This window comes from Scyliorhinus canicula, chromosome 6 (genome assembly GCF_902713615.1).
Source record: "Scyliorhinus canicula chromosome 6, sScyCan1.1, whole genome shotgun sequence".
Lineage (NCBI taxonomy): Eukaryota > Metazoa > Chordata > Chondrichthyes > Carcharhiniformes > Scyliorhinidae > Scyliorhinus > Scyliorhinus canicula.
The window spans coordinates 224554355-224582263 of NC_052151.1; the positions used below are offsets into that span (position 1 = coordinate 224554355).

At 50.2% G+C, this 27909-nt stretch overlaps 1 protein-coding gene across 4 annotated transcripts in view; it reads right to left on the reverse strand.

Annotated features, from left to right (window-relative positions):
- Nucleotides 1-1248: 1248 nt before the first annotated feature.
- LOC119967899 (B-lymphocyte antigen CD20-like) overlaps nt 1249-27909 on the reverse strand; it is a 44612-nt gene continuing 17951 nt past the window's right edge. For 2 of the 4 annotated variants that reach the window (XM_038800996.1, XM_038800994.1), the window contains 6 exons: nt 21642-21719; nt 16748-16861; nt 15483-15539; nt 13032-13145; nt 8493-8585; nt 1249-1506 (listed from right to left, as the gene is read on the reverse strand). In XM_038800996.1, coding sequence (XP_038656924.1) covers nt 1504-1506; nt 8493-8585; nt 13032-13145; nt 15483-15539; nt 16748-16861; nt 21642-21716 — 456 coding nt within the window. In that variant the 5' untranslated portion in view covers nt 21717-21719 and the 3' untranslated portion in view covers nt 1249-1503. The remainder of the gene's footprint in view (nt 1507-8492; nt 8586-13031; nt 13146-15482; nt 15540-16747; nt 16862-21641; nt 21720-27909) is intronic. The other 2 variants (XM_038800995.1, XM_038800997.1) reach the window with 2 other exon arrangements.

The following is a 27909-nucleotide window of genomic DNA, read 5'->3' on the forward strand; positions in this document are numbered from 1 at the left end:
TATCACACTGGGAGTCACTGTGCACAGTTCCTGTCTCTGTATCACACTGGGAGTCACTGTGCACAGTTCCTGTCTCTGTATCACACTGGGAGTTACTGTGCACAGTTCCTGTCTCTGTATCACACTGGGAGTCACTGTGCACAGTTCCAGTCTCTGTATCACACTGGGAGTCACTGTGCACAGTTCCCGTCTCTGTATCGCACTGGGAGTCACTGTGCACAGTTCCGGTATCTGTATCACACTGGGAGTCACTGTGCACAGTTCCTGTCTCTGTATCACACTGGGAGTCACTGTGCATAGTTCCTGACTCTGTATCTCACTGGGATTAGTTACTGTGCACAGTTCCTGTCTCTGTATCACACTGGGAGTCACTGTGCACAGTTCCTGTCTCTGTATCTCACTGGGATTAGTTACTGTGCACAGTTCCTGTCTCTGTATCACACTGGGAGTTACTGTGCACAGTTCCTGTCTCTGTATCACACTGGGAGTCACTGTGCACAGTTCCTGTCTCTGTATCTCACTGGGATTAGTTACTGTACATAGTTCTGAGGTCCAAATGATACCTGGAGAGCTGTGCATATTTCCAGTTATCATATTTTGCTGGAAATGATCAGACTCAGGATGTCCTAATAGAATACTCACATCACTGATGAAGGCCATTGCTGCCCCATGTGTCCCAGACAGCTCTCTCTGTTTGAGAAGCTCATTGAGTTCCACTACCCTCTCTGCATTTTCACACTTGCCCGTTTCTGCAAATTCTTTATCTCTCGGATAATTGTTCAATTCTTTTTGTGAAAGCCTGCACCACCCTCTCCCTCGCAGATTGTAACCGCTCACTGTGTGATCAGGTTCTTCCACATGGAGAGATTTAAAAGCGTGAAAGGGTTTGATAAGGCAGACATAGAGAAGATCTTTCCGCTTGCGAGTGAGGCCAGACTAGAGGGTCATACATACAATATTGTCACTGATCAATCCATCTGGGATCTTCGAGGAAAGATGGAACTTGCTTCCTCGAGAGTGGTTGATGTGACGGTTGCTTTTAAAGTGAAGTTCCTTAAATTAATGGAGGAGAAAGGATTTACAGAGCAGGTTAAATGAAGTGACTGGGATGTGAGGACTGTTTCTGTGCTGTGGATTCTGTATATCAGACAAAGATCGCCAGTAAATAAAAGATACTTTCAGTCACATGAAACGTGTGACTTTAATAGTATGACCGTTACCCTCCTTGAATTAAACAGACAAACCATATTGTGATATCTCCATACATGTAACTTTAATATTTAAATATATACAGAGCATCTCCTTGCTCAGCAGGGGTACAAACACTTTTAGCATTAAAGGCCATTTTCTGATATTGCTGAGTTAAAGGACCAGGAATTTCTACAGCGAGTCTCCCGAGTATTTTTAAAATCCAGCTCCCACAAGCTGAGTAAAGCAACTGTGCATGTGATTGATTTATCCTTCTGTGCCCTGGCATCGAAACTCGAGCATCCTGCTTCTTCATCACTGTTTAAAAAGTACAAGCTGCGAATTAGCACCATGTACAACTCAGAGTCCATCCTGATAGTTAAATATGCCTGATCTTCACAATGGGAACTGTGGCCCCATCTATCTACTGGTGGCGTGCTCTTGGACCCAATCCTGGGGTGGAGGGTTCAGCACGCCTCCCTTCAATGCCCCAGCAGGCTGTTCGGCCCATCTCCTCTGCTCCCACCCCCTCTCCATAACGGTGCTATGTCTTTTCGTCCGACGTCATTTCGTCCAACGACACTTCGTCCACGTCTTTTGGTCCAACGTCTTTTTGTCCGCCCGTCTTTTGGTCCAACGTCACTTCGTCCAATTATCCAATTACAAATTAACTCCGTATAAAACCATTCAATTGATAAAATGCAAGTACAATACAGCAAGTGAATTTAGTTGCTAAAATGCAAGTAATTGATAAAATGCAAGTAAAATGCAAGTTGAAAAATGCAGTTTAAATATCTAAAAATGCAGTTAAAAAATCTAAAAGTTTACTAATAATTTTTTTTGTCTAAGACTTTTTGTAACTTGACTTTTTGTAACTTTTAGCACTCCACTCCACATATTAACTTTTTATGCAATAAAGGATTTTTATTACCGGTCCCTTTCCTTTAACGAGCCTCGTTAAAGGATAGTTATTATCATTCTCTTTCCTTTAACGAGCCTCGTTAAAGGATAGATATTATCGTTCTCTTTCTTAATTCGCCCATCCCGAAATGGCAAAGTTCATTGTGTCAACGAAGAGTAAAAGGAAAGTAGCTGATGGAAATAACTATATCTACGATTTTTATTCGAGCAGTCCAAACCTAGGAAAAGAAAACTGGAGATGTGAGAAAAGAAGGCTGTGTTCAGTGCGGGTTCACACGGTAACGGAAAACAATGAGCCGAAAATTATTTATTTCTCTAATGAGCACCTTCATCCAGCTGATGTTGATTCGTTAAATGCTAGAAAAGCAGTTGCAGAAATAAAGCATGAAGCAGTGGAAAACATAGCAGCAAGTTCGCGTAGCATACTAGCGGCCAAGTTTACGCAGCTATCAGAAAATACCTGCTCTCAACTTCCTAGGTTGCCCATCGTCTCAAGAACTATTCAAAGGTGCCGACAAAAAAATTCTGGATTTCCCGCTAATCCAGCGGCTAGACACGGTTTTGAAATACCTGACAAATATTGTAGACTTGACAATGGCGAACAGTTTCTGAGATACGATTCGGGCGCCGAGGATCAACAGCGCTTACTAGTATTCGCATCAGAAAGTGCTCTTCAGGATTTAGCATCATATCGTCATTGGGCATGTGATGGGACATTCAAGATTGTGCCACAACAGTGGTTTCAACTGTTCTGCATTCATGTACAAGTTAAAGGAAGCAGTTTTCCACGGGTCTTTGCATTACTGCCGAATAAAAGGAAGCAGACATACGAATTATTCTTTGACCAATTGAAAATTATGCAACCTAATGCAGATCCGATTGATATCATGGCAGATTTCGAAGTTGCAGTTCACAAGGCAATTAATTCATCATTCCTTAATTCATCTGTCGTGGCATGTTTGTTTCATTTGAACCAATCTGTGTTTCGAAAAATTACCGATTTAGGCCTCAAAGAAAAATACAATACAGACTCTGATTCTGTCTTAAAATTCGATGTTTTTCAGCATTAGCTTTCCTCCTCATTGAAGATGTCGAAGAGGCTTATGAAGATTTGATAGACGATGAAGAAATACCTGCTGAATTCATCGTTTACTTCGACTTGACTTACATAGGCATTGTGAGAGGACGTGGTGCCACACGAAGGAGAGAAACACCTACATTCCCGACAGCTGTATGGAATGTTAATCAGCGTGTTCTACAAGATCTACCGAGAACAAATAATGCTGCTGAGGGGTTTCATTCTGCCATAAAGCGTTCGGCGGGTGGGGCTCATTTGAATATCTGGAGGTTAATCAAAACTGTGAAGGAAGAGGAAGGGTTCATAATAGGCAAAAAGGCTCAAATTCTTCAGGGAGATCAGTCGACTTCATGTACGCGATATAAGAAAATAACTGAACGCCTCAAAAGATTGGTCGTTGAATATGATTCTACAACAAAAATTGATTTCTTGAGGAATGTTGCTTACAATTTACATCAATTTTAAGTAATTTCGGGAATTTGAAGTAATTAGTAAACTTTTAGATTTTTAAACTGCATTTTTAGATTTTTAAACTGCATTTTTCAACTTGCATTTTACTTGCATTTTAGCAACTAAATTCACTTGCTGTATTGTACTTGCATTTTATTAATTAAATGGTTTTATACGGAGTTAATTTGTAATTGGATAATTGGACGAAGTGACGTTGGACCAAAAGACGGGCGGACAAAAAGACGTTGGACCAAAAGACGTGGACGAAGTGTCGTTGGACGAAGTGACGTCGGACGAAAAGACGCGACACGCTCCATAACAGTCTTTATTGTCACAAGTAGGCTGACATTAACACTGCAATGAAGTTACTGTGAAAATCCCCTCGTCGCCACATTCCGGCGCCTGTTCGGGTACACAGAGGGAGAATTCAAAATGTCCAATTTACCAAACAAGCACATCTTTCGGGACTTGTGGGAGGAAACCGGAGCACCCGGAGGAAACCCACGCAGACACGAGGAGAACGTGCAGACTCCGAACAGACAGTGACCCAAGCCGGGAATCGAACCTGGGACCCTGGAGCTGTGAAGCAACAGTGCTAACCGCTGTGCGACCCTGCCGCCCATCATCATATCCTACTCTTTTCTTCCTAATGTGTTTATGCAACTTCCATATAAATGCATCAACACGATTCACTCAACCTCTCTAGGAGTGAGTTCTACATTCTCCCCACTCTCTGGGTCAAGGATTTTCTCCTGAATTCTCCGATTGGATTGATTAATGACCGTCGGATACTGACGAAACCCCGCACCCCTAGTCTTGAACACATCTGCCTTCTTGACCCCTTTCATTATCTTATCAGATCAGCCCTCAGTTTTCTGATGAAAGGAACCCCCAGCCTCGTTCCTGACGAGTTCATTCTCTCAGTTCTGCCACCAATCGAGCGGATTGACAAAGTAAATGAAATATCATTTCGTGCATCATATCTTCCCCTGGTTCGTGGCAGCTTCTAAACTCGCAGCTAATTACCTCACCAGATTCACCTGCCCTCGGCCTGCTCACTGCCTTGGATCAGAACGGTGCCTGGAGTCTTTTTTTAAGTGAATTAGAATAGAAATCCAACAGTGCAGGAGGCGAGTCTACTCTGATCCTCTGAAAGAGCACCCTACCTAGGCCTACTCCCCCACCCTAACCTGCACATCTTTGGACACTAAGGGACAATTTAACACGGCCAATCCACCTAACCTGGGGCCTCACGGTAGCATGGTGGTTAGCATCAATGCTTCACAGCTCCAGGGTCCCAGGTTCGATTCCCGGCTGGGTCACTGTCTGTGTGGAGTCTGCACGTCCTCCCCGTGTGTGCGTGGGTTTCCTCCGGGTGCTCCGGTTTCCTCCCACAGTCCAAAGATGTGCAGGTTAGGTGGATTGGCCATGCTAAATTGCCCGTAGTGTAAGGTTAATGTTGGGATTGTTGGGTTACGGGTATACGGGTTATGTGGGTTTAAGTATGTTCTAAGTAGGGTGATCATTGCTCGGCACAACATTGAGGGCCGAAGGGCCTGTTCTGTGCTGTACTGTTCTATGTTCTAACCTGTACATCTTTGGACACTAAGGGACAATTTAACACGGCCAATCCACCTACCCTGTACATCTTTGGACACTAAGGGACAATTTAACACGGCCAATCCACCCTAACCTGTACATCTTTGGACACTAAGGGACAATTTAACACGGCTAATCCACCCAACCTGTACATCTTTGGACACTAAGGGACAATTTAACACAGCCAATCCACCTAACCTGCACATCTTTGGACACTAAGGGACAATTTAACACGGCTAATCCACCCAACCTGCACATCTTTGGACACTAAGGGACACTTTAACATGGCCAATCCACCTAACCTGCACATCTTTGGACACTGTGACAATTTAACACGGCCAATCCACCCAACCTGTACATCTTTGGACACTAAGGGACAATTTAACACAGCCAATCCACCTAACCTGCACATCTTTGGACACTAAGGGACAATTTAACACGGCTAATCCACCTAACCTGCACATCATTGGACACTAAGGGACAATTTAACATGGCCAATCCACCTAACCTGCACATCTTTGGACACTAAGGGACAATTTAACACGGCCAATCCACCTAACCTGTACATCTTTGGACACTAAGGGACAATTTAACACGGCCAACCCACCTAACCTGTACATCTTTGGACACTAAGGGACAATTTAACACGGCCAATCCACCTAACCTGTACATCTTTGGACACTAAGGGACAATTTAACACGGCTAACCCACCTAACCTGTACATCTTTGGACACTAAGGGACAATTTAACACGGCCAACCCACCTAACCTGCACATCTTTGGACACTAAGGGACAATTTAACACGGCCAATCCACCTAACCTGTACATCTTTGGACACTAAGGGACAATTTAACACGGCCAACCCACCTAACCTGTACATCTTTGGACACTAAGGGACAATTTAACACAGCCAATCCAACTAACCTGTACATCTTTGGACACTAAGGGACAATTTAACACGGCCAATCCACCTAACCTGTACATCTTTGGACACTAAGGGACAATTTAACACGGCCAATCCACCCAACCTGTACATCTTTGGACACTAAGGGACAATTTAACACGGCCAATGCAACTAACCTGTACATCTTTGGACACTAAGGGACAATTTAACACGGCCAATCCACCTAACCTGTACATCTTTGGACACGAAGGGACAATTTAACATGCCAATCTACCTAACCTGTACATCTTTGGACACGAAGGGACAATTTAACACGGCCAATCCACCCTAACCTGTACATCTTTGGACACTAAGGGACAATTTAACACGGCCAATCCACCTAACCTGTACATCTTTGGACACTAAGGGACAATTTAACACGGCCAATCCACCCAACCTGCACATCTTTGGACACTGAGGGACAATTTAGCACGGCCAATCCACCCTAACCTGTACATCTTTGGGTACTAAGGGACAATTTAACATAGCCAATCCACCTAACATGTACACCTTTGGATTGTTGGAGGAAACCCACGCAGGCACGATGAGAATGTGTAAACTCCAGACGGTTATCCGAGGCTGGAGTTGAACCCAGGTCCCTGGCGCTGTGAGGCAGCAGTGCTAATCACTTTGCCACCGTGTCGTGAATTGATGGCAGTATAAGCACATTTAACCCACTGCCAGAAAGCCAAAGAGGAAGACACTCTTTCATCTGGTGTCTTTTTCAAAAAAAACAAAAGGATGCTCAAATTCTTAAAACGCTTCAATGTCAGTTATCCTACCATCTCCAATCTTAAACTGTGGAAAAATAACTTCCACTTTAACACCACCTTTCACCAGCTCAGAAAGCTGATGAGTCCTCAATCCACCACCAATGCAGCTTTAAACAGATGGAATGATGGGAAAGACAGCAGCCAATTTGTGCACAGAAAGCTCCCACAGACAACATGATGGTGACCAGAGATGATCTGTGTTTAATGCTGGAAGATCAGATCAATAATATTGGACACCGGGGTTAATTCCCCTGCTCTTTTTTCAACAGTGTTGTGAAGGGGCAAACGGGGGTCACACTTTAGAGCCCCTTCCAAAAGGTGGCATGTCCAACACAGCAGCACCCCTGGGGTTGTGAAAGGTGCTGAATAAGTGGGAGATCTTCCCTTCCTGGGACGAGTACCTCTGTCTTTACTCCTTCACCGAACCACCTCTGCGTATCGCACCTGCCAAGTCCCAATTGACGAAAAAAGGTTCACGAGATTTGCTAATGTAAATGTGAAAGGCTTTATACAGGGATAGCCAGCAGCTATAACCCCTCGAGCCTGCAGCGCCGTGCACCAAGATCGTGGCTGATCTGAGACCTAATATACGCCTTCACCCCACATCCCTTATAACACCTTCTGAAGAACTGCAATCTATCAAGCTCAGATTTCAAATCACCAATTGCTCCCATCATCAATTGCCATTTGCAGAAGAGTTTTCCGCACCTTCGGTGAGAAGACGCTTTTGCTAATTCCATTCCTAAAACCAAAGCAGAATTCTGCAGATGCAGAAAAAAGAAAATGCTGGAGACATTCCAAAGGCCCAGCAGCATCCGTGGGGGAGGGCAAGATCGAACATTTCAGGTCTGCGATCGTTGATTATCAAGAGTCCGGTTTCATTCTAGTTCTGGTGAACGGTCATCTAGCTGAAATGCTAACTCAGCTTCTGTCCCCACAGATGCTGCTGGACTTGCTGAGCATTTCCGTTTTATTTATTCCGTTCTGGAGGGCCTGGCTCGAATTGTTAACCAATATCCCCATAGTCCTAAACTCCCCAACCAGTGTTTCATAAGACCATAAGACATAGGAGCAGAATTAGGCCACTCGGCCCATCAAGTCTGCTCCGCCATTCAATCATGGCTGATATTTTTCTCATCCCCATTCTCCTGCCTTCTCCCCATAACCCCTGATCCCCTTATTAATCAAGAACATCTATCTCTGTCTTAAAGACACTCAGTGATTTAGCCTCCACTGCCTTCTGCGGCAAAGAGTTCCACAGATTCACCACCCTCTGGCTAAAGAAATTCCTGCTCATCTGTTTTAAAGGATTGTCCCTTGAGTCTGAGATCCATTCCGATCTGTTCTCCTTAATATCATCAAATCACTCCTTAATCTTCTAAATTTAATAGAATGCAATTGTTGTTACAAGAATCTCTCCTAATAATTTAACCCTTGGTATCCAGGTTTAATTCTGGGCCATCTACGCTGCACCTCCCTCCGTTTCCACACCGCACCCCTCTCTTTACAGTCAAGCGGCTGTTACCCAGTGTCTACTTACGTTTTTGCAGAGGATGATGCCACATAGGAGAGCTATAATAAGCTCCACCACACAGTATAGAAAAAGCAGAACCAATATAAGCATAGGTGCTCGCTGTTATGGGATGTGGAAAGACAAAATAGCATCAGTCAGTCACACAGAACTGGTGGAACAAAAATCTACTTTGGCGTTTCAGCCGGACGACACGCAAGTGGAATTAGATTGAACTGAAAATGAACAAGGCAGAGTTATACCCCTGAGCCCGGAGCACCAGGAAGCCTCGCTCTGTTCCTCTGCCATTTAACGCGATCATGGCTGACCTGTAGCCCAACACCGTCCACTCACCTTGGTTCCACATAGAAGATAGGAGCAGGAGGAGGCTCTTTGAGCCTGCTCCGCCATTCGTCACGGCCATAGCTGATTGTCCAACTCAATAGCTTAATCCTGCTTTCCCCCATAACCCTTGATCCCATTCGCCTCAAGTATAGTGTGGGCTAGCCAAAAAAAAAAACCCCAAATCAAAGCAATGTCAGACATGAGCAGACATCGACTGTCTCCGGTGATCAGGTCAGGCGATCTCAGCCCCTGGGGTTGCAAGAACGTTTTGGGTTTTAATTCTTTCATGGTCTCTAGACATTTTTACCATTTGTTGCCCACTGCTAATTGCCTTTAAACTTCTCCAAGGCAATTTGGGGTGGGCAATGATTACTGGCCTAGCCATCGACGCTTACATCCCGTGCTTGCTGGGCCATTTCAGAGGAGAGCTCAGAGCTCAACCACATTGCTGTAGGTCTGAAGTCACAAGTAATCCAGGCTGGGCAAAGATGGACATGAGAGGGGACAGTAACAAACAGGAACAGGAGGCCGTTCAGCTCTTTGGGCCTGCTCCGCTGTTTAATAAGATCACGGCTGATGTAACACTCACTCAGTCCACTTCCTGCCTTCTCTCCGTAACCCTTAACTCCCCGACTGGCTACAAACCATTGATCTCAGCTTTCAAAGTGTTCAAGGATTCGATCTCCAGAGCTTCCCGGGGTGAAGCATTCCCGAGGTTCACTACTCTCTGAGAGAAGAGATTCTTCCTCAACTCTGTGTGAAATGAGCCGCCCCCTGATTCTGCGACTCTGCCCTCTGGCCCTACACTCTCCCAGGAGTGGCCACATCCTCCCAACATTGACCCTGTAAACCCCTCGAAGAATCTTATACGTTTCCGCCGTATCACCTCTCATTCTCCTGAACTCCAAGCAGTACAGACCCAACCTGTTTTAATCTTTCCTCAAATAGCAGTCCCTCATTCCCCAGATCATCCCAGTAAACCTCCTCTGTGCTGCCTCCAATGATAATATAGCTTTCCTCAAATAACAGGCCCAAAACTGTATCCCGTATTCTAAATGAGTCCTCACCAGTACGCTGTACAGTTGCAGAAACACCTCTTTACTTCTATACTCCAGCCCCTTGAAATAAACGCAAGCATTCCATTTGCCTCCCCATGACCTCCAACCTCAGACAGACCCCCACTTATCACTGTGAGGTAGCCAATCCCCTATCCATGGCAGCATATTCCAGCCAATATCGTGAGTTCCTATCTTGCGTAGCAGCATTTTGCGTGGCACCTTATGAAATACCCTTTGAAAATCCGAATATACAACATCGACTGGTTCTCCTATATCTACCCTGGCTGACACCTCCTCAAAGAACTCTGGTAAATTTGTCAAGACATGGGGCGGGATTCTCTGATCCTGAGGCTGTGTTGACGCCGTCGTAAACGCCGTCGCGTTTCTCGACGGCACCAACGTGGCCTCAGGAGCAGTGATTCTGACCGCTATAGGGGGCCAGCCCGGCACTGGAGCGACCCACGCCGCTCCAGCTGCCGATCCCCGGCGTCAGATGGGCGCCGCAGGTCTGCGCATGCGCAGTTGGGGCCGGCGCCAAGACGCTCATGTGCAGTGGGATCGGCGCGATTGTTGTGTATGTGCAGTGTCTCCCTTCTCCGCGCCGGCCCCGATGCAACATGGCGTAGGGCTACAGGGGTTGGCGCTGAACAAAAGAGGCCCCCAACCGGAGAGGCCGGCCCGCAGAGGCCCCACCTGGGGTCGGATTCCCCTCCTACCCTACCAGGCCGCTCCCGGACGTATCCACGGCGAGGTCCCGCCGGGTAAGAGCAGGTGTGAACGGCGCCGGCGGGACGAGGCTTTTTCAGCGTGACCACTCGGCCATCCCGGACCGTGAATCACCGGAGAATCGGCGGACCGGCGTCGGGGCGTGATTCGCGCCGGCCCCGGCGAGTCTCCGGCCCGGCTCCGGGGTGAGAGAATCCCGCCCATGGTTTCCCCTTCATGAAACCTTACTGACTCCGTTTGATTAGATTATGACTTTCTAAACACTATTCTCTCCTGAATAATTGATTTGAATATTTTTCCATTCACTGAATTTAGACACACTGGATTGTAGTTTCCACCATTTTGCCTCCTTCCCTTTTGATCAAGGGGACCACGTTGGCAGTTTGCTTTCCGCACAGTTCCAAAATCCAGTAAGAAGTCTTACACCAGGTTAAAGTCCAACAGGTTTGTTTCAAACACTAGCTTTCGGAGCACTGCACCTTCCTTCTTCCTTCACCTGAGGAAGGAGCAGTGCTCCGAAAGCTCGTGTTTGAAACAAACCTGTTGGACTTTAACCTTGTCAGACTTCTTACTGTGCTCGCCCCAGTCCAACGCCGGCATCTCCACATCATCCCAGAATCCAAGCATTTTTGGAAAATGACATCCATGATCTCTGCAACTACCTCCTTTATGATCCTGGGGTGTAAACCATCAGGGTCAGGGGACTTATCAGCCTATTAGTTTGTCTAAATCTAATTCTCTGGTGAAGGTGATTGCATTTACTTCCTCTCCTGTACTGTGAACTATTTCTGGGATGCAAAACATCGATTTAACTCCTCTGCCATTTCCTTAATCCCCTTGGTAACATCCCCAGTTTCATTCTCGAAGGGGCCAATGCTTTTCTTTTCTGTTCCCTTCAATGTATTTAAAAAAGCTCTTTTGTCTGTTTTTATATTTCTCGCTAGCGTTCCCTCAGTTGATTTCCTGCTTCCTGAATATTTTTTTCATCCATTTTTGCTGCATTCTGAATCTCTCCCACTCTTCGCACCTACCACTGACCTTTGCCATCGTATATGTTTCCACTTTCAACTTATCACCCTCCTCAACGTCCTGGGTTACCCACGGTGGCTCTTCTTCCCCTTAATTGGGATGTTGCTGGAGTCAGAAATGATCTCCCGAAATGTCAGCCGCTGCTCATCTATCTTCTCCACTAATCTCTCTGACCAGTCTACTTTGATCAACTCCATCCTCATTCCTTCCAAGTTCCCCTTCTTTGACAAAGATGTGGAGCTGCCGGCGTTGGACTGGGGTGAGCACAGTAAGAAGTCTTACAACACCAGGTTAAAGTCCGACAGGTTTGTTTCAAACACGAGCTTTCGGAGCGCAGCTCCTTCTTCAGGTGACTGGAGAGGTGACTGGAAAGCTCGTGTTTGAAACAAACCTGTTGGACTTTAACCTGGTGTTGTAAGACTTCTTACTGTTCTTTGACACTGATATTTCCCTCTCTGTTTTCTCACATCGAGTGTGAGCCAGGTGGGCTTTTGCGACACTCAATGATGGTTTTACGGTCACCATTGCAGAGACTAACTTTCAATTCTCGATTTATCAACAATTGAAATTCCACCAGTTGCCTCAGTGGGATTTGAACCCATGTCCTGCGAGCCATTAGCTTGGGTCTCTGGATTACTAGCCCAGCGACATGTATGTCAACTCCCTGATTCTTCCCATCCCTAGGAACACCCTCCCTTGCCGCCTAACAGGGTGAAAATTCTGAAGAGATATTCAGGGAGGCGTGGCCCCACCGAATAATGCCCCAAGATGCACAAGGAACGCTGCCTGGTTTTGACAGCCAGAATGATAAAGGGGCCAGGGATGGAGCCTGGACCTCTCCTAGGCTTGCGTCGCGTGATACTAACAATTTCACCATGAGACAGAGACATCAGGCACAGACAGTAAGATCACTGAAGGAAGATGTATACATTCCATGGATCAATAGTTCATAGTAGGATCGTGAAATGAGGGGGTTCCCAAATTATAGGTTGCCTCCCCCGGTGGGTTCACGGGACAAGGAAATTGGAGTCACGACCTCCATGGCTGTGCAGTGGAGACACAGATTGTACAGTCCAGGGGGATGGCTGTAAGGTCCCTTTACATGTACACAATTTTTTCAGTGGCTGTGGCCTGTTCCAATGAGCTCTAAGCTCGTTTGCTGGCGCCAGTGCAGCATACAAAATGACCAGTGTCTTTGTTGGTTTCATGCGCCTTCATCCCCGCTGTTTAATCCTCAACCCTGCTCAACAACTCTCTCCCCTCCACATCCCCTCCAATTCTCACTCTGGGGTTGCACCAAATGTGAAGCTTTGTAATGGACTGACAGCAGGAAAAGCTTTGGGAACACTGGGCTTAAATAAAATGCTGCAATGTGTGATCTTAAAGGCCAGCAATGGAGGGCCGGACTCACTGAGATATAAATGGCGGTGCCTGCTCTGGACATCATGGTCGATATGATGTAAATCACGGCTGCAAGAGCTCCTGCGACTGCACTGATGAAATTAAAGATCATTGCGAACTTTTTCTGGAAAAACAACACAAGAGGAGGACGGGTGAAGGACGGAAACACTGCCATTCTCAAACAGATTCACATCAGCAGCTCCAGTGAGGAGCTGCCACTCAGCTGCAGTTTACATTTCCACTGAACCTTCAACATGGTAAAACCCGCACTTATTTGGCATCTTTAATTCAGGCAGAACAATCTGCATTGATCTAACTCCTTCAACTTTCGAAGATGTAAATGTGACCCCCTAGCCACGTGATGTTAGTCTGAAAGACCACAAACTTGGTCAAAGAGAAGTACAGGCGGAGGGGTTGAAGGTGCAGCGGCCAATGGTGGAGAGATTAAAATCAGGGTTGTGTAGGAGGCTAGAATTGGAGAAGATGTTGGGACTGGAGGACAGAAACTTCTTCTGTGGCCAAGATTGTTTTCCTATGAGCTGATGCATTTCTACAATCACTTGAAATGGGAGTTAGGACTGGACACAAATACCCCTGTGGACACTGACCCAGAATTCAGCCTCCACTGACCGGACTGACCAGAGCGGACATTGAGCCCTGCACTTTATGAGTCGGAGGCTGGAATGGACCGTCTGCTCAAAGACCAGAGACATGAATACAGCACTTGAGGATGGGCTCTGACCTGTTAGATCTTTCACGTGATAATCCCCAATGGCTGAACAGGGGCCAGGAGGTTACTCGTACACTCATACTTTCCAACAATGGATTCAGAGAGGTCAGGGAGTACCTGAGCATCAATGTGCGATCATCAGTGTGTTTCACTGACAAGAAATAGGCGGAAGAGAAGCTGGGGGGGAGGGGCAGTGGTCCGCACCGCTGCCTCACGGTGCTGAGGACCCGGGTTCCAATTCGCCCCTGGGTCACTGTGCAAACATTCTCCCTGTGTCTGCGTGAGTCTCACTCTCACAACCCAAACATGTGCAGGGTACCCTAAAATGCCTCTTCATTGGAATTTATTTTGAAAAAGTCTGTGTGACATACTGCTTTCTAACGGCAACATGGTGGCATAGTGGTTAGCACTGATGCCTCATGCGTTAGGGACCCGAGTTTGATTCCGACCTCGGGTGACTGTGTGTGCAGTTTGCATGTTCTCCCCGTGTCTGCGTGGGTTTCCTCCAGTCCAAAGATGTGCAGGTTAGGTGAATTGGCCATGCTAAATTGCTCCTTCGGGTCGGATTGTAGGAATAGGGCGGGAGATTCGGCTTTGATAAGGTGAAGGGTCTTTCGAACGGTCGGTGCAGACTCGATGGGCCGAATGGCCTCCTTCAGCACTGTCGGGATTCTATGATCCTTTCTCACATTCCTCAGAGTCAGAGGGGAACAGAAATTTGAGTTTTGGTTGATACAAAGCAGTTCGGAAAGCCAATGGAATATGCCAAAGCCCCAACTGTCAAAGTGCTTCAAGTGGTCATGAATTGTTTTGGGATGTTCGGAGGTTGTGAAAGGCTCTCTGGAATTGCAAATTTTCCTTCCTTTTCTCACAAATGTTCAACCCTACAGGGCGGATTTGGTTCAAAATCTTTCTTTAAATGCAAGACGAAACAGAACGTTCTGAAAAAGGGGGATGGTGGCTTTCTGGTCAGCATCTCAATTTGGAGAAATGCCCACATAATCCAGGTGCCACAGTGGCAGAAACTCAAACAGACCCCCACTGAATAGATGTGCACGTTTTAATATATTTTCACAGTATCTCTTTGAGTCACAGAAACAACGAAGCCACTGCTTTGGGAGAGCTTGGGAACAGATTTGTGTTGACAATCAACCAAACAGGATGCTGGTGAGAGTTGTTTTTTTTTGTTGAAAAGGAAGGGAACAGAATAAATGAAACTTTTGAACATTTAAGGGACGGGCAGTTGCCACGGTGCCTTGCAGATAATCATGTCCTGGAAACTCAGATAGGGACTGGAACGACTGTGGAAGGACACTTGAACGATCAACCTGACGATACAGGGCGAAGTGATCCTATTGGGGTGCTGGGGGTGACTGTGATATGGTTCCTATAATGCTACAAAGCCATTGGAGGCTCAGCTCAGTCGTGATGCAAAGTGTGACTCTCTCACTACTGAACTGCCACTGGTGTACCCCTTCAACACTGACCCTCCGACAGTGCAGTGCTCTCTCAACTCTAAGCCTCGTGGCGTGTACTGCTCCTCCGAGATGACAACCCTCTCTCCGTACTCACTCCAGATCGCATTGATCTCAACACTCAAGTAAGGTGCAATCCCAAGCTCCTGAGGCTGTGAGAACCGGGGTGGTATTTGCTGAACCACAACCGCCATGGAACAGACGTCTTGGCAATGGCAACTTGGCGCTCCGTGCTGTCTCTCACTGCCGTACTTACCAGGCGCGAATCTGGAGAATCGACATTCCACATCGTCAGTGCGCCTGAAATCACAAACTGTAACAGGGACAAAGCAACAAAAAGAGTTAGACAGTTTACACTTGGTGTGGTAGAGAATACGTCCCATCCAATGACATGTAGCACTGCATTTAAAAGATAGTTGAAGCATGCTGTTCAGTTACTTGGCAAGGAATCCCAAAGGCCTGGACTGATAATTCAGGCACCTCCCCCGAGTGAATGAATTAAAAGGAAAATAGAATATGAGCTAGATAAACCCTCCGTGATGGCACAGTTCACTCCGGTTACCGTTTTCCCATTCCTTTCTGTCTGATCATCCCCAGTTAGAATCGCTAGACAGAAAAAGCACTAATTGGGTGTGTGGAAAGGCGAATCACTTCAGAAGCAATAAGTCTCTGAATCCCCGCTATTCCTCCCTCTAAACAAAGCGGATGGAATGAATTAGCACTCACTTCTTTTTGTCCCCTACTTCCGCCGGAACATAAGGAAGAGGAGACGGTGGAGGCAACCCGGCTTCCTGACCCTGCTCCCCCATTTAATACAATCATGGCCGCCCTTCGACCTCAACTCCAGTTTTCCCACCCGTTCCCACATCCTTTAACTTCCTCAGGATCCAAAAAGCTCTCCATTCCAGTCTTACGAAATACTGAAATGAGGGAGCAACTGCTGCCCCCATGCTCGAGAATTCCAAAGATTTCACAGCCTCCGTCTGAAGACGATCCTCGTCTCCGTCCAAAAATGGCCGACCCGCTTATCGTAACCCTCCATCCAAGGAGGTAATGAGCTCTCGGCATTTCGCTTTGTCAAGCCCCTGAGGAATTTTACACAGTCCCCTCTCATTCTTTGAAACTCCGGAGTATTTACGCCCAGGGTGGGATTCTCCGCACCCTCACCACCCGCCACGCCCCAGCTACGTGTTTCTTGGTGGTGGGTGGCAACGTGCTTTTCACCGGCAGAGAGACTTGGATTCCGCCGCTGTCAATGTTTTAACATCAAATGCCTGGGGGGGGGGGTCTATATTACATGCTCGTTGGTGGATGCACAGTGCCGAGGTACACAGATGCCCCTTCAGCTTGCAATTGCTGGTTACAAGCAAGGACACAAGTCCACACCATTAAGCTCTGCAGAGCTCCACAAGCACGTCGCAGCTGCGACTGAGTTACAGGAGGGAGAGCAGGACACGGGGATGAAAAAGGAACACATTCACAGGAGTCGACCATGCCGATTGAATAAGAGATATAACAAACCAGGAAACCGCCCCACCAAGGGACCCACAATCGAACGGCGACGACGAAAACAGCGGCATAATACAGCGTGACGCCAAACGTCAAGTTAATCATTCCGATCATGATCTGCACGACCTACACGTTTGTGGGTGGAAGACAAAGAGGCAGGTTTATGGCATCACAAATAATCGTGAAAGACGTCAATTCTTTGTTATAAATTACAAGTGAAAGTGAAGACTGAGAGAAAAATACTTTGTTTTGGTCCAGTTGCAGGAAAGCACGTGCCTTCCTGCTACGCCCTCGCCACATCACAACATCCCAAAACGGTTCACAGGGAAAGATGTATTTCTACTGTTGTGATTCGGGGAGACGTGGCAGTCAATGTGCACAGCAAGATCCCAAGGGGATACTGAGCAAATCATCTGTTCCTTGGAACACATCGTATTTGAGAGATAGATTTTGATCCCAGGATCAAACGGAGAATATCTCCCCTTTATATAATCTTCCAATAGGACTTGGGGACCACTTTACTTTCCCGTTAAAGCAAAACCCAGAGATCTGAACAACAGCCCATCCAAAAGATTGTAGCACTCCCTCAGTACTGACCCTCTGACAGTGCAACACTCCCTCAGTACTGACCCTCTGACAGTGCAGCACTCCCTCAGTACTGACCCTCTGACAGCGCAGCACTCCCTCAGTACTGACCCTCTGACAGTGCGGCACTCCCTCAGTACTGACCCTCTGACAGTGCAGCGCTCCCTCAGTACTGACCCTCTGACAGTGCGGCACTCCCTCAGTACTGACCCTCTGACAGTGCGGCACTCCCTCAGTACTGACCCTCTGACAGTGCAGCACTCCCTCAGTACTGACCCTCTGACAGTGCGGCACTCCCTCAGTACTGACTCTCTGACAGTGCGGCACTCCCTCAGTACTGACCCTCTGACAGTGCAGCACTCCCTCAGTACTGACCCTCTGACAATGCTGCTCTCCCTCAGTACTGACCCTCTGACAGTGCGGCACTCCCTCAGTACTGACCCTCTGACAGTGCGGCACTCCCTCAGTACTGACCCTCAGACAGTGCGGCACTTCCTCAGTACTGACCCTCTGACAGTGCAGCACTCCCTCAGTACTGACGCTCTGACAGTGCAGCACTCCCTCAGTACTGACCCTCTGACAGTGCGGCACTCCCTAATTACTGACTCTCTGACAGTGCAGTACTCCCTCAGTACGGACCCTCTGACAGAGCAGCACACCCTCAGTACTGACCCTCTGACAGTGTAGTACTCCCACAGTACTAACCCTCTGACAGTGCAGCACTCCCTCAGTACTGACCCTCTGACAGTGCAGCACCCCCTCAGTACGGACCCTCTGACAGTGCAGTACTCCCTCAGTACTGACCCTCTGACAGTGTGGCACTCCGTCAGTACTGACCCTCTGACAGTGCGGCACTCCCTCAGTACTGAGCTCTGACAGTGCGGCACTCCCTCAGTACTGACCCTCTGACAGTGTGGCACTCCCTCAGTACTGACCCTCTAACAGTGCGGCACTCCCTCAGTACTGACCCTCTGACAGTGAGGCACTCCCTCAGTACTGACCCTCTGACAGTGCGGGGCTCCCTCAGTACTGACCCTCTGACAGCGCAGCACTCCCTCAGTACTGACCGTCTGACAGTGCAGCACTCCCTCGGTACTGACCCTCTGACAGTGCGGCACTCCCTCAGTACTGACCCTCTGACAGTGCAGCACTCCCTCAGTACTGACCCTCTGACAGTGCGGCACTCCCTCAGTACTGACCCTCTGACAGTGCGGCACTTTCTCAGTACTGACCCTCTGACAGTGCAGCACTGCCTCAGTACTGACCCCCTGACAGTGCGGCACTCCCTCAGTACTGACCCTCTGACAGTGCGGCACTCCCTCAGTACTGACCCTCTGACAGTGTAGCACTCCCTCAGTACTAACCCTCTGACAGTGCAGCACTCCCTCAGTACTGACCCTCTGACAGTGCGGCACTCCCTCAGTACTGACCCTCTGACAGTGCGGCATTTCCTCAGTACTGACCCTCTGACAGTGCAGCACTCCCTCAGTACTGACCCTCTGACAGTGCGGCACTCCGTCAGTACTGACCCTCTGACAGTACAGCACTCCTTCAGTACTGACCCTCTGACAGTGCAGCACTCCCTCAGTACTGAACCGCTACAGTGCAGCACTCCCTCAGTACTGACCCTCTGACAGTGCGGGGCTTCCTCAGTACTGACCCTCTGACAGTGCAGCACTCCCTCAGTACTGACCCTCTGACAGTGCAGCACTCCCTCAGTACTGACCCTCTGACACTGCAGTGCTCCCTCAGTACTGACCCTCTGACAGTGCAGCGCTCCATCAGTACTGACCCTCTGACAGTGCAGCACTCCCTCAGTACTGACCCTCTGACAGTGCGGCACTCCCTCAGTACTGACCCTCTGACAGTGCGGCACTCCCTCAGTACTGACCCTCTGACAGTGCAGCACTCCCTCAGTACTGACCCTCTGACAGTGCAGCACCCCCTCAGTACTGACCCTCTGACAGTGCGGCACTCCCTCAGTACTGACCCTCTGACAGTGCAGCACTCCCTCAGTGCTGACCCGCTACAGTGCAGCACTCCCTCAGTACTGACCCTCTGACAGTGCAGCACTCCCTCAGTGCTGACCCGCTACAGTGCAGCACTCCCTCAGTACTGACCCTCTGACAGTGCAGCACTCCCTCAGTACTGACCCTCTGACAGTGCGGCGCTTTCTCAGTACTGACCCTCTGACAGTGCAGCACTCCCTCAGTACTGACCCTCTGACAGTGCGGCACTCCCTCAGTACTGACCCTCTGACAGTGCAGCACTCCCTCAGTACTGACCCTCTGACAGTGTAGTACTCCCACAGTACTAACCCTCTGACAGTGCAGCACTCCCTCAGTACTGACCCTCTGACAGTGCAGCACCCCCTCAGTACGGACCCTCTGACAGTGCAGTACTCCCTCAGTACTGACCCTCTGACAGTGTGGCACTCCGTCAGTACTGACCCTCTGACAGTGCGGCACTCCCTCAGTACTGAGCTCTGACAGTGCGGCACTCCCTCAGTACTGACCCTCTGACAGTGTGGCACTCCCTCAGTACTGACCCTCTAACAGTGCGGCACTCCCTCAGTACTGACCCTCTGACAGTGAGGCACTCCCTCAGTACTGACCCTCTGACAGTGCGGGGCTCCCTCAGTACTGACCCTCTGACAGCGCAGCACTCCCTCAGTACTGACCGTCTGACAGTGCAGCACTCCCTCGGTACTGACCCTCTGACAGTGCGGCACTCCCTCAGTACTGACCCTCTGACAGTGCAGCACTCCCTCAGTACTGACCCTCTGACAGTGCGGCACTCCCTCAGTACTGACCCTCTGACAGTGCGGCACTTCCTCAGTACTGACCCTCTGACAGTGCAGCACTGCCTCAGTACTGACCCCCTGACAGTGCGGCACTCCCTCAGTACTGACCCTCTGACAGTGCGGCACTCCCTCAGTACTGACCCTCTGACAGTGTAGCACTCCCTCAGTACTAACCCTCTGACAGTGCAGCACTCCCTCAGTACTGACCCTCTGACAGTGCGGCACTCCCTCAGTACTGACCCTCTGACAGTGCGGCATTTCCTCAGTACTGACCCTCTGACAGTGCAGCACTCCCTCAGTACTGACCCTCTGACAGTGCGGCACTCCGTCAGTACTGACCCTCTGACAGTACAGCACTCCTTCAGTACTGACCCTCTGACAGTGCAGCACTCCCTCAGTACTGAACCGCTACAGTGCAGCACTCCCTCAGTACTGACCCTCTGACAGTGCGGGGCTTCCTCAGTACTGACCCTCTGACAGTGCAGCACTCCCTCAGTACTGACCCTCTGACAGTGCAGCACTCCCTCAGTACTGACCCTCTGACACTGCAGTGCTCCCTCAGTACTGACCCTCTGACAGTGCAGCGCTCCATCAGTACTGACCCTCTGACAGTACAGCACTCCCTCAGTACTGACCCTCTGACAGTGCGGCACTCCCTCAGTACTGACCCTCTGACAGTGCGGCACTCCCTCAGTACTGACCCTCTGACAGTGCAGCACTCCCTCAGTACTGACCCTCTGACAGTGCAGCACCCCCTCAGTACTGACCCTCTGACAGTGCGGCACTCCCTCAGTACTGACCCTCTGACAGTGCAGCACTCCCTCAGTGCTGACCCGCTACAGTGCAGCACTCCCTCAGTACTGACCCTCTGACAGTGCAGCACTCCCTCAGTGCTGACCCGCTACAGTGCAGCACTCCCTCAGTACTGACCCTCTGACAGTGCAGCACTCCCTCAGTACTGACCCTCTGACAGTGCGGCGCTTTCTCAGTACTGACCCTCTGACAGTGCAGCACTCCCTCAGTACTGACCCTCTGACAGTGCGGCACTCCCTCAGTACTGACCCTCTGACAGTGCAGCACTCCCTCAGTACTGACCCTCTGACAGTGCAGCACTCCCTCAGTACTGACCCTCTGACAGTGCAGCACTCCCTCAGTACTGACCCTCTGACAGTGCGGCACTCCCTCAGTACTGACCCTCTGACAGTGCGACACTCCCTCAGTACTGACCCTCTGACAGTGCGACACTCCCTCAGTACTGACCCTCAGCATGGCCCGTCTGGGAAGAAGACCATCTGAGGTAGGAGCTGGAATGGACTTTGGTGCCCCTTTCAACACTATGGTCGACCTTCTGTCTCAACTGGAGTGGAATGTGAGACTATAATCCATGCACTGGGGCATCAGAGGGTCGATCTCTGGGTTCAGGGGCGAGGGTAACAGCAGAGAGCCACAACAGGACTTCTCTTTCCTGAAGTAAACACTGAAATAATTAAAGCACAAATAGAAATGACTCTGCCTTACACCAAAATGTCTCATGCGCCGTTTATCATTCCGAAGAAAATTTTGAATAGTGCAGCATTCAATAATCGACGACATCTTCTGTGGAGAAAAGAAGTCCTTTTTAGGAAAACAAGTCAGCTGTTGTTCACCCCGTCCAAGGAGTTACTGCAGAGGGAGAATGGAAAAGGTGAAAATCTGTAAACTCCTCCCGCCCCTACAACTTTCCCTATCTCTGTACCCTCCTCCAGCCCCCTACACCCCTCCCTATCTCTGTAACCTCCTCCAGCCCCGACAAACCCCCTATCTCTGTAACCTCCTCAAGCCCCTACAACCCTCCCTATCTCTGTAACCTCCTCCAGCCCCTCCACCCCTCCCTATCTCTGTAACCTCCTCCAGCCCCTACAACCCTCCCTATCTCTGTAACCTCCTCCAGCCCTTACAACCCTCCCTATCTCTGTAACCTCCTCCAGTCCCCTACACCCCTCCCTATCTCTGTAACCTCCTCCAGCCCCTACAACCCTCCCTATCTCTGTAACCCCCTCCAGCCCCTACAACCCTCCCTCTCTGTAACCTCCTCCATCCCCTACAACCCTCCCTATCTCTATAACCTCCTCCCGCCCCTACACCCCTCCCTATCCCTGTAACCTCCTCCAGCCCCTACACTCCTCCCTATCTCTGTAACCTCCTCCAACCCCTACACCCCTCCCTATCTCTGTAACCTCCTCCAGCACCTACACCCCTCCCTATCTCTGTAACCTCCTCCAGCCCCTACAACCCTCCCTATCTCTGTAACCTCCTCCAGCCCCTACACCCCTCCCTATCTCTGTAACCTCCTCCAGCACCTACACCCCTCCCTATCTCTGTAACCTCCTCCAGCCCCTACACTCCTCCCTATCTCTGTAACCTCCTCCTGTCCCTACAACCCTCCATATCTCTGTAACCTCCTCCAGGCCCTACAACCCTCCCTATCCCCGTAACCTCCTCCTGTCCCTACAACCCTCCCTATCTCTGTAACCTCCTCCGCCCCACAACCCTCCCTATCTCTGTAACCTCCTCCAGCCCCTACAACTTTCCCTATCTCTGTAACCTCCTCCAGCCCCTACAACCCTCCCTATCTCTGTAACCTCCTCCAGCCCCTCCAACCCTCCCTATATCAGTACCCTTCCCTAGCCCCCTACAATCCTTCCCATCTCTGTAACCTCCTGCAGCCCTTACAACTCTCCCTATCTCTGTAACCTCCTCCAGCCCCTACAACCTTCCCTATATCTGTAACCTCCTTCAGTCCCTACAACCCTCCATATTTATTGTAACCTCCTCCAGTCCCCACAACCCTATCTGTGGAACCAACTCCAGCCCCTTCAACCCTCCCGACCTCTGTAAACCCCTCCAGTCCCCACAACCCTCACTATCTCTGTAATCTCCAAACTCCACAACCCTCCCTATCTCTGTAACCTCCTCCAGCCCCTACAACCCTCCCTATCTCTGTAACCTCCTCCAGCCCCTCCAACCCTCCCTATATCAGTACCCTTCCCTAGCCCCCCACAATCCTTCCCATCTCTGTAACCTCCTGCAGCCCTTACAACTCTCCCTATCTCTGTAACCTCCTCCAGCCCCTACAACCTTCCCTATATCTGTAACCTCCTTCAGTCCCTACAACCCTCCATATTTATTGTAACCTCCTCCAGTCCCCACAACCCTATCTGTGGAACCAACTCCAGCCCCTTCAACCCTCCCAACCTCTGTAAACCCCTCCAGTCCCCACAACCCTCACTATCTCTGTCATCTCCAAACTCCACAACCCTCCCTATCTATGTAACCGACTCCAGCCCCTACAACCCTCCCTATCTCAGTAACCTCCTCTAGCCCCTACAACCTCCCTACCTCTGTAACCTCCTCCAGTCCCCACAACTCTCCCTATCTCTGTAACCACATCCAGCCCCTACAACCCTCCCTACCTCTGTAACCTCCTCCAGTCCCCACAACCCTCCCTATCTATGTGACCTCCTCAAGCCCCTACAACCCTCCCTATCTCTGTCCCCTACTCCAGCCCTCCCTATCTCTGTAACCTCGACCAGCCCCTACAACCCTCCCCATCTCTAAACATCCTGCAGCCCCTACAACCCTCCCTACCTCCGTAATCTCCTCCAGCCCCAACAACCCTCCCTATCTCTGTAACCTCCTCCAGCCCCTTACAACTCACCCTATCTCTGTAACCTCCTCCAGGCCCAGAACCTCCCTACCTCTGTAATCTCCTCCAGTCCCCACAACCCTCCCCATCTCTGTAACCACCTCCAGCCCCTATAACCCTCCCAACCTCTGTAACCTATCTCTGTACCCTACTCCAGCTCCTACAGCCCTCCCTATCTCTGTAACCTCGGCTAGCCCCAACAATCCTCCCCATCTCTATAACCCCCTCCAGCCCCTACAACCCTCCCTATCTCCGTAAAATCGTCCAGCCACAACAACCCTCCCTATCTCTATAACCTCCTCCAACCCCTACAATCCTCCCTATCTCTGTAACCTCCTCCAGCCCCTACAACCCCTCCCTATCTCTGTAACCTCCTCCAGCCCCTGCAACCCTCCCTATATCGCAAACCTTCTCCAGCCCCTACAACCCTGCCTACCTTTGTAACCTCCTCCAGTCCCCACAACCCTCCCTATCTCTGCAACCTCCTTCAGTCCCCACAACCCTCCCTATCTCTGTAACCTCCAATCCCCACAACCCTCCCTATCTCTGTAACCGACTCCAGCCCCTACAACCCTCCCTATCTCTGTAACCTCCTCCAGTCCCCACAACCCTCACTATCTCAGTGACCTCATCCAGCCCCTACAACCATCCCCATCTCTGTAACCTCCTCCAGCCCCTACAACCCTCCCTATCTCTGTAACCTCCTCCAGCCCCTACAACCCTCCCTATCTCTGTAATCTCCTCCAGTCCCCACAACCCTCACTATCTCAGTGACCTCATCCAGCCCCTACAACCATCCCCATCTCTGTAACCTCCTCCAGCCCCTACAACCTCCCTATCTCTGTAACCTCCTCCAGTCCCCACAACCCTATCTGTGTAACCAACTCCAGCCCCTTCAACCCTCCCGACCTCTGTAAACCCCTCCAGTCCCCACAACCCTCACTATCTCAGTGACCTCCTCCAGCCCCTACAATCCTCCCTATCTCTGTAATCTCCAAACTCCACAACCCTCCCTATCTATGTAACCTCCTCCAGCCCCTACAACCCTCCCTATCTCAGTAACCTCCTCTAGCCCCTACAACCTCCCTACCTCTGTAACCTCCTCCAGTCCCCACAACTCTCCCTATCTCTGTAACCACCTCCAGCCCCTACAACCCTCCCTACCTCTGTAACCTCCTCCAGTCCCCACAACCCTCCCTATCTATGTGACATCCTCAAGCCCCTACAACCCTCCCTATCTCTGTTCCCTACTCCAGCCCCTACAACACTCCCTATCTCTGTAACCTCGACCAGCCCCTACAACCCTCCCCATCTCTAAACATCCTGAAGCCCCTACAACCCTCCCTACCTCCGTAACCTCCTCCAGCCCCAACAACCCTCCCTATCTCTGTAACCTCCTCCAGCCCCTTACAACTCACCCTATCTCTGTAACCACCTCCAGGCCCAGAACCTCCCTACCTCTGTAATCTCCTCCAGTCCCCACAACCCTCCCCATCTCTGTAACCACCTCCAGCCCCTATAACCCTCCCAACCTCTGTAACCTATCTCTGTACCCTACTCCAGCTCCTACAGCCCTCCCTATCTCTGTAACCTCGGCTAGCCCCAACAATCCTCCCCATCTCTATAACCTCCTCCAGCCCCTACAACCCTCCCTATCTCCGTAAAATCGTCCAGCCACAACAACCCTCCCTATCTCTATAACCTCCTCCAACCCCTACAATCCTCCCTATCTCTGTAACCTCCTAGAGCTCTTACAACTCACCCTATCTCTGTAACCTCCTCCAGCCCCTGCAACCCTCCCTATATCTCAAACCTTCTCCAGCCCCTACAACCCTGCCTACCTTTGTAACCTCCTCCAGTCCCCACAACCCTCCCTATCTCTGTAACCTCCAATCCCCACAACCCTCCCTATCTCTGTAATCGACTCCAGCCCCTACAACCCTCCCTATCTCTGTAACCTCCTGCAGCCCTTACAACCTCCCTACCTCTGTAACCTCCTCCAGTCCCCACAACCCTCCCTATCTCTGTAACCACCCCCAGCCCCTACAACCCTCCCTACCTCTGTAACCTCCTCCAGTCCCCACAACCCTCCCTATCTCTGTACCCTACTCCAGCCCCTACAGCCCTCCCTATCTCTGTAACCTCGGCCAGCCCCTGCAACCCTCCCTACATCTGTAACCTCCTCCAGCCCCTACAACCCTCCCAATCTCTTGTAACCTCCTCCAGCCCCGACAACCCTCCCTATCTCTGTAACCACCTCCAGCCCCGACAACCCTCCCTATCTCTGTAACCTCCTCCAGACCCTACAACCCTCCCTATCTCTGGATGTTCCTCCAGTCCCCACAGCCGTCCCTATCTCTGTAACCTCAAGTCCCTACACCCCTCCCTATCTCTGTAACCTCCTCCAGCCCCTACAACCCTGCCTACCTTTATAATCTCCTCCAGTCCCCACAACCCTCCCTATCTCTGTAATCTCCTCCAGTCCCCACAACCCTTCCTATCACTGTAACCTCAAGTCCCTACACCCCTCCCTATCTCTGTAACCTCCTCCAGCCCCTACAACCCTCCCCATCTCTGTAACCTCCTCCATCCCCTACAACCCTCCCTAATTCTATAACCTCCTCCAGCCCGTACAACCCTCCCTATCTCTGTAACCACCTCCAGTTCCTACAACCCTCCCTATCTCTGTAACCTCCTCCAGTCCCTACAACTCTCCCTATCTCTATAACTTCCTGCAGTCCCCTCAACCCTCCCTATCTCTGAAACCTCCTCCAGTCCTACAAACATCCCCATATCTATAACCTCCTCCAGCCCCAAGAACCATCCCCATCTCTGTAACCTCCAGCCCCTACAACCCTCCCTATCTCTGTAACCTCCTCCAGCACTTACAACCCTCCCTATCTCTGTAACCTCTTCCAGTCCCTACAACCCTCCCTATATCTGTAACCTACTCCAGCCCCTAAAACCCTCCCTATCTCTTGTAACCTCCTTCCGTCCCTACAACCCTTCCTTTTTCTGTGACATCCTCCAGCCCCTACAACCCTCCCTATCTCTGTAACCTCCTCCAGTCCCCACAGCCCTCCCTATCTCTGTAACCACCTCCAGCCCCTACAACCCTCCCGACCTCCGTAACCTCCTCCAGCCCCTTCAACCCTCCCTATCTCTGTAACCTCCTCCAGTCCCCACAACCCTGCCTACCTTTGTAATCTCCTCCAGTCCCGACAACCCTCCCTAACTCTGTAACCTCCTCCAGCCCCTACAACCCTCCCTATCTGTAACCTCCAATCCCCACAACCCTCCCTATCTCTGTAACCTCCTCCAGTCCCCACAACCCTCCCGATCTCTGTGACCTCCTCCAGCCCCTACAACCCTCCCTCTCTGGAACCTCCTCCAGCCCCTTACAACTCACCCTATCTCTGTAACCTCCTCCAGCCCATATAACCATCCCCACCTCTGTAACCTCCTCCAGTCCCCACAACCCTATCTGTGTAACCACCTCCAGTCCCCTCAACCCTCACTATCTGAGTGACCTCCTCCAGCCCCTACAATCCTCCCTATCTCTGTAATTTCCAAACTCTACAACCCTCTGTAACCTCCTCCAGTCCCCACAACTCTCCCTATCTCTGTAACCACCTCCAGCCCCTACAACCCTCCCTACCTCTGTAACATCCTCCAGTCCCCACAACCCTCCCTATCTATGTGACCTCCTCCAGCCCCTACAACCCTCCCTATCTCTGTACCCTACTCCAGCCCCTACAGCCCTCCCTATCTCTGTAACCTCGACCAGCCCCTAGAACCCTCCCCATCTCTATAACATCCTGCAGCCCCTACAACCCTCCCTACCTCCGTAATCTCCTCCAGCCCCAACAACCCTCCCTATCTCTGTAACCACCTCCAGCCCCTACAACCCTGCCTACCTTTATAATCTCCTCCAGTCCCCACAACCCTCCCTATCTGTGCAACCTCCTCCAGCCCCGACAACCCTCCCTATCTCTGTAACCTCCTCCAGTCCCCACAACCCTTCCTATCACTGTAACCTCAAGTCCCTACACCCCTCCCTATCTCTGTAACTTCCTCCAGTCCCCTCAACCCTCCCTATCT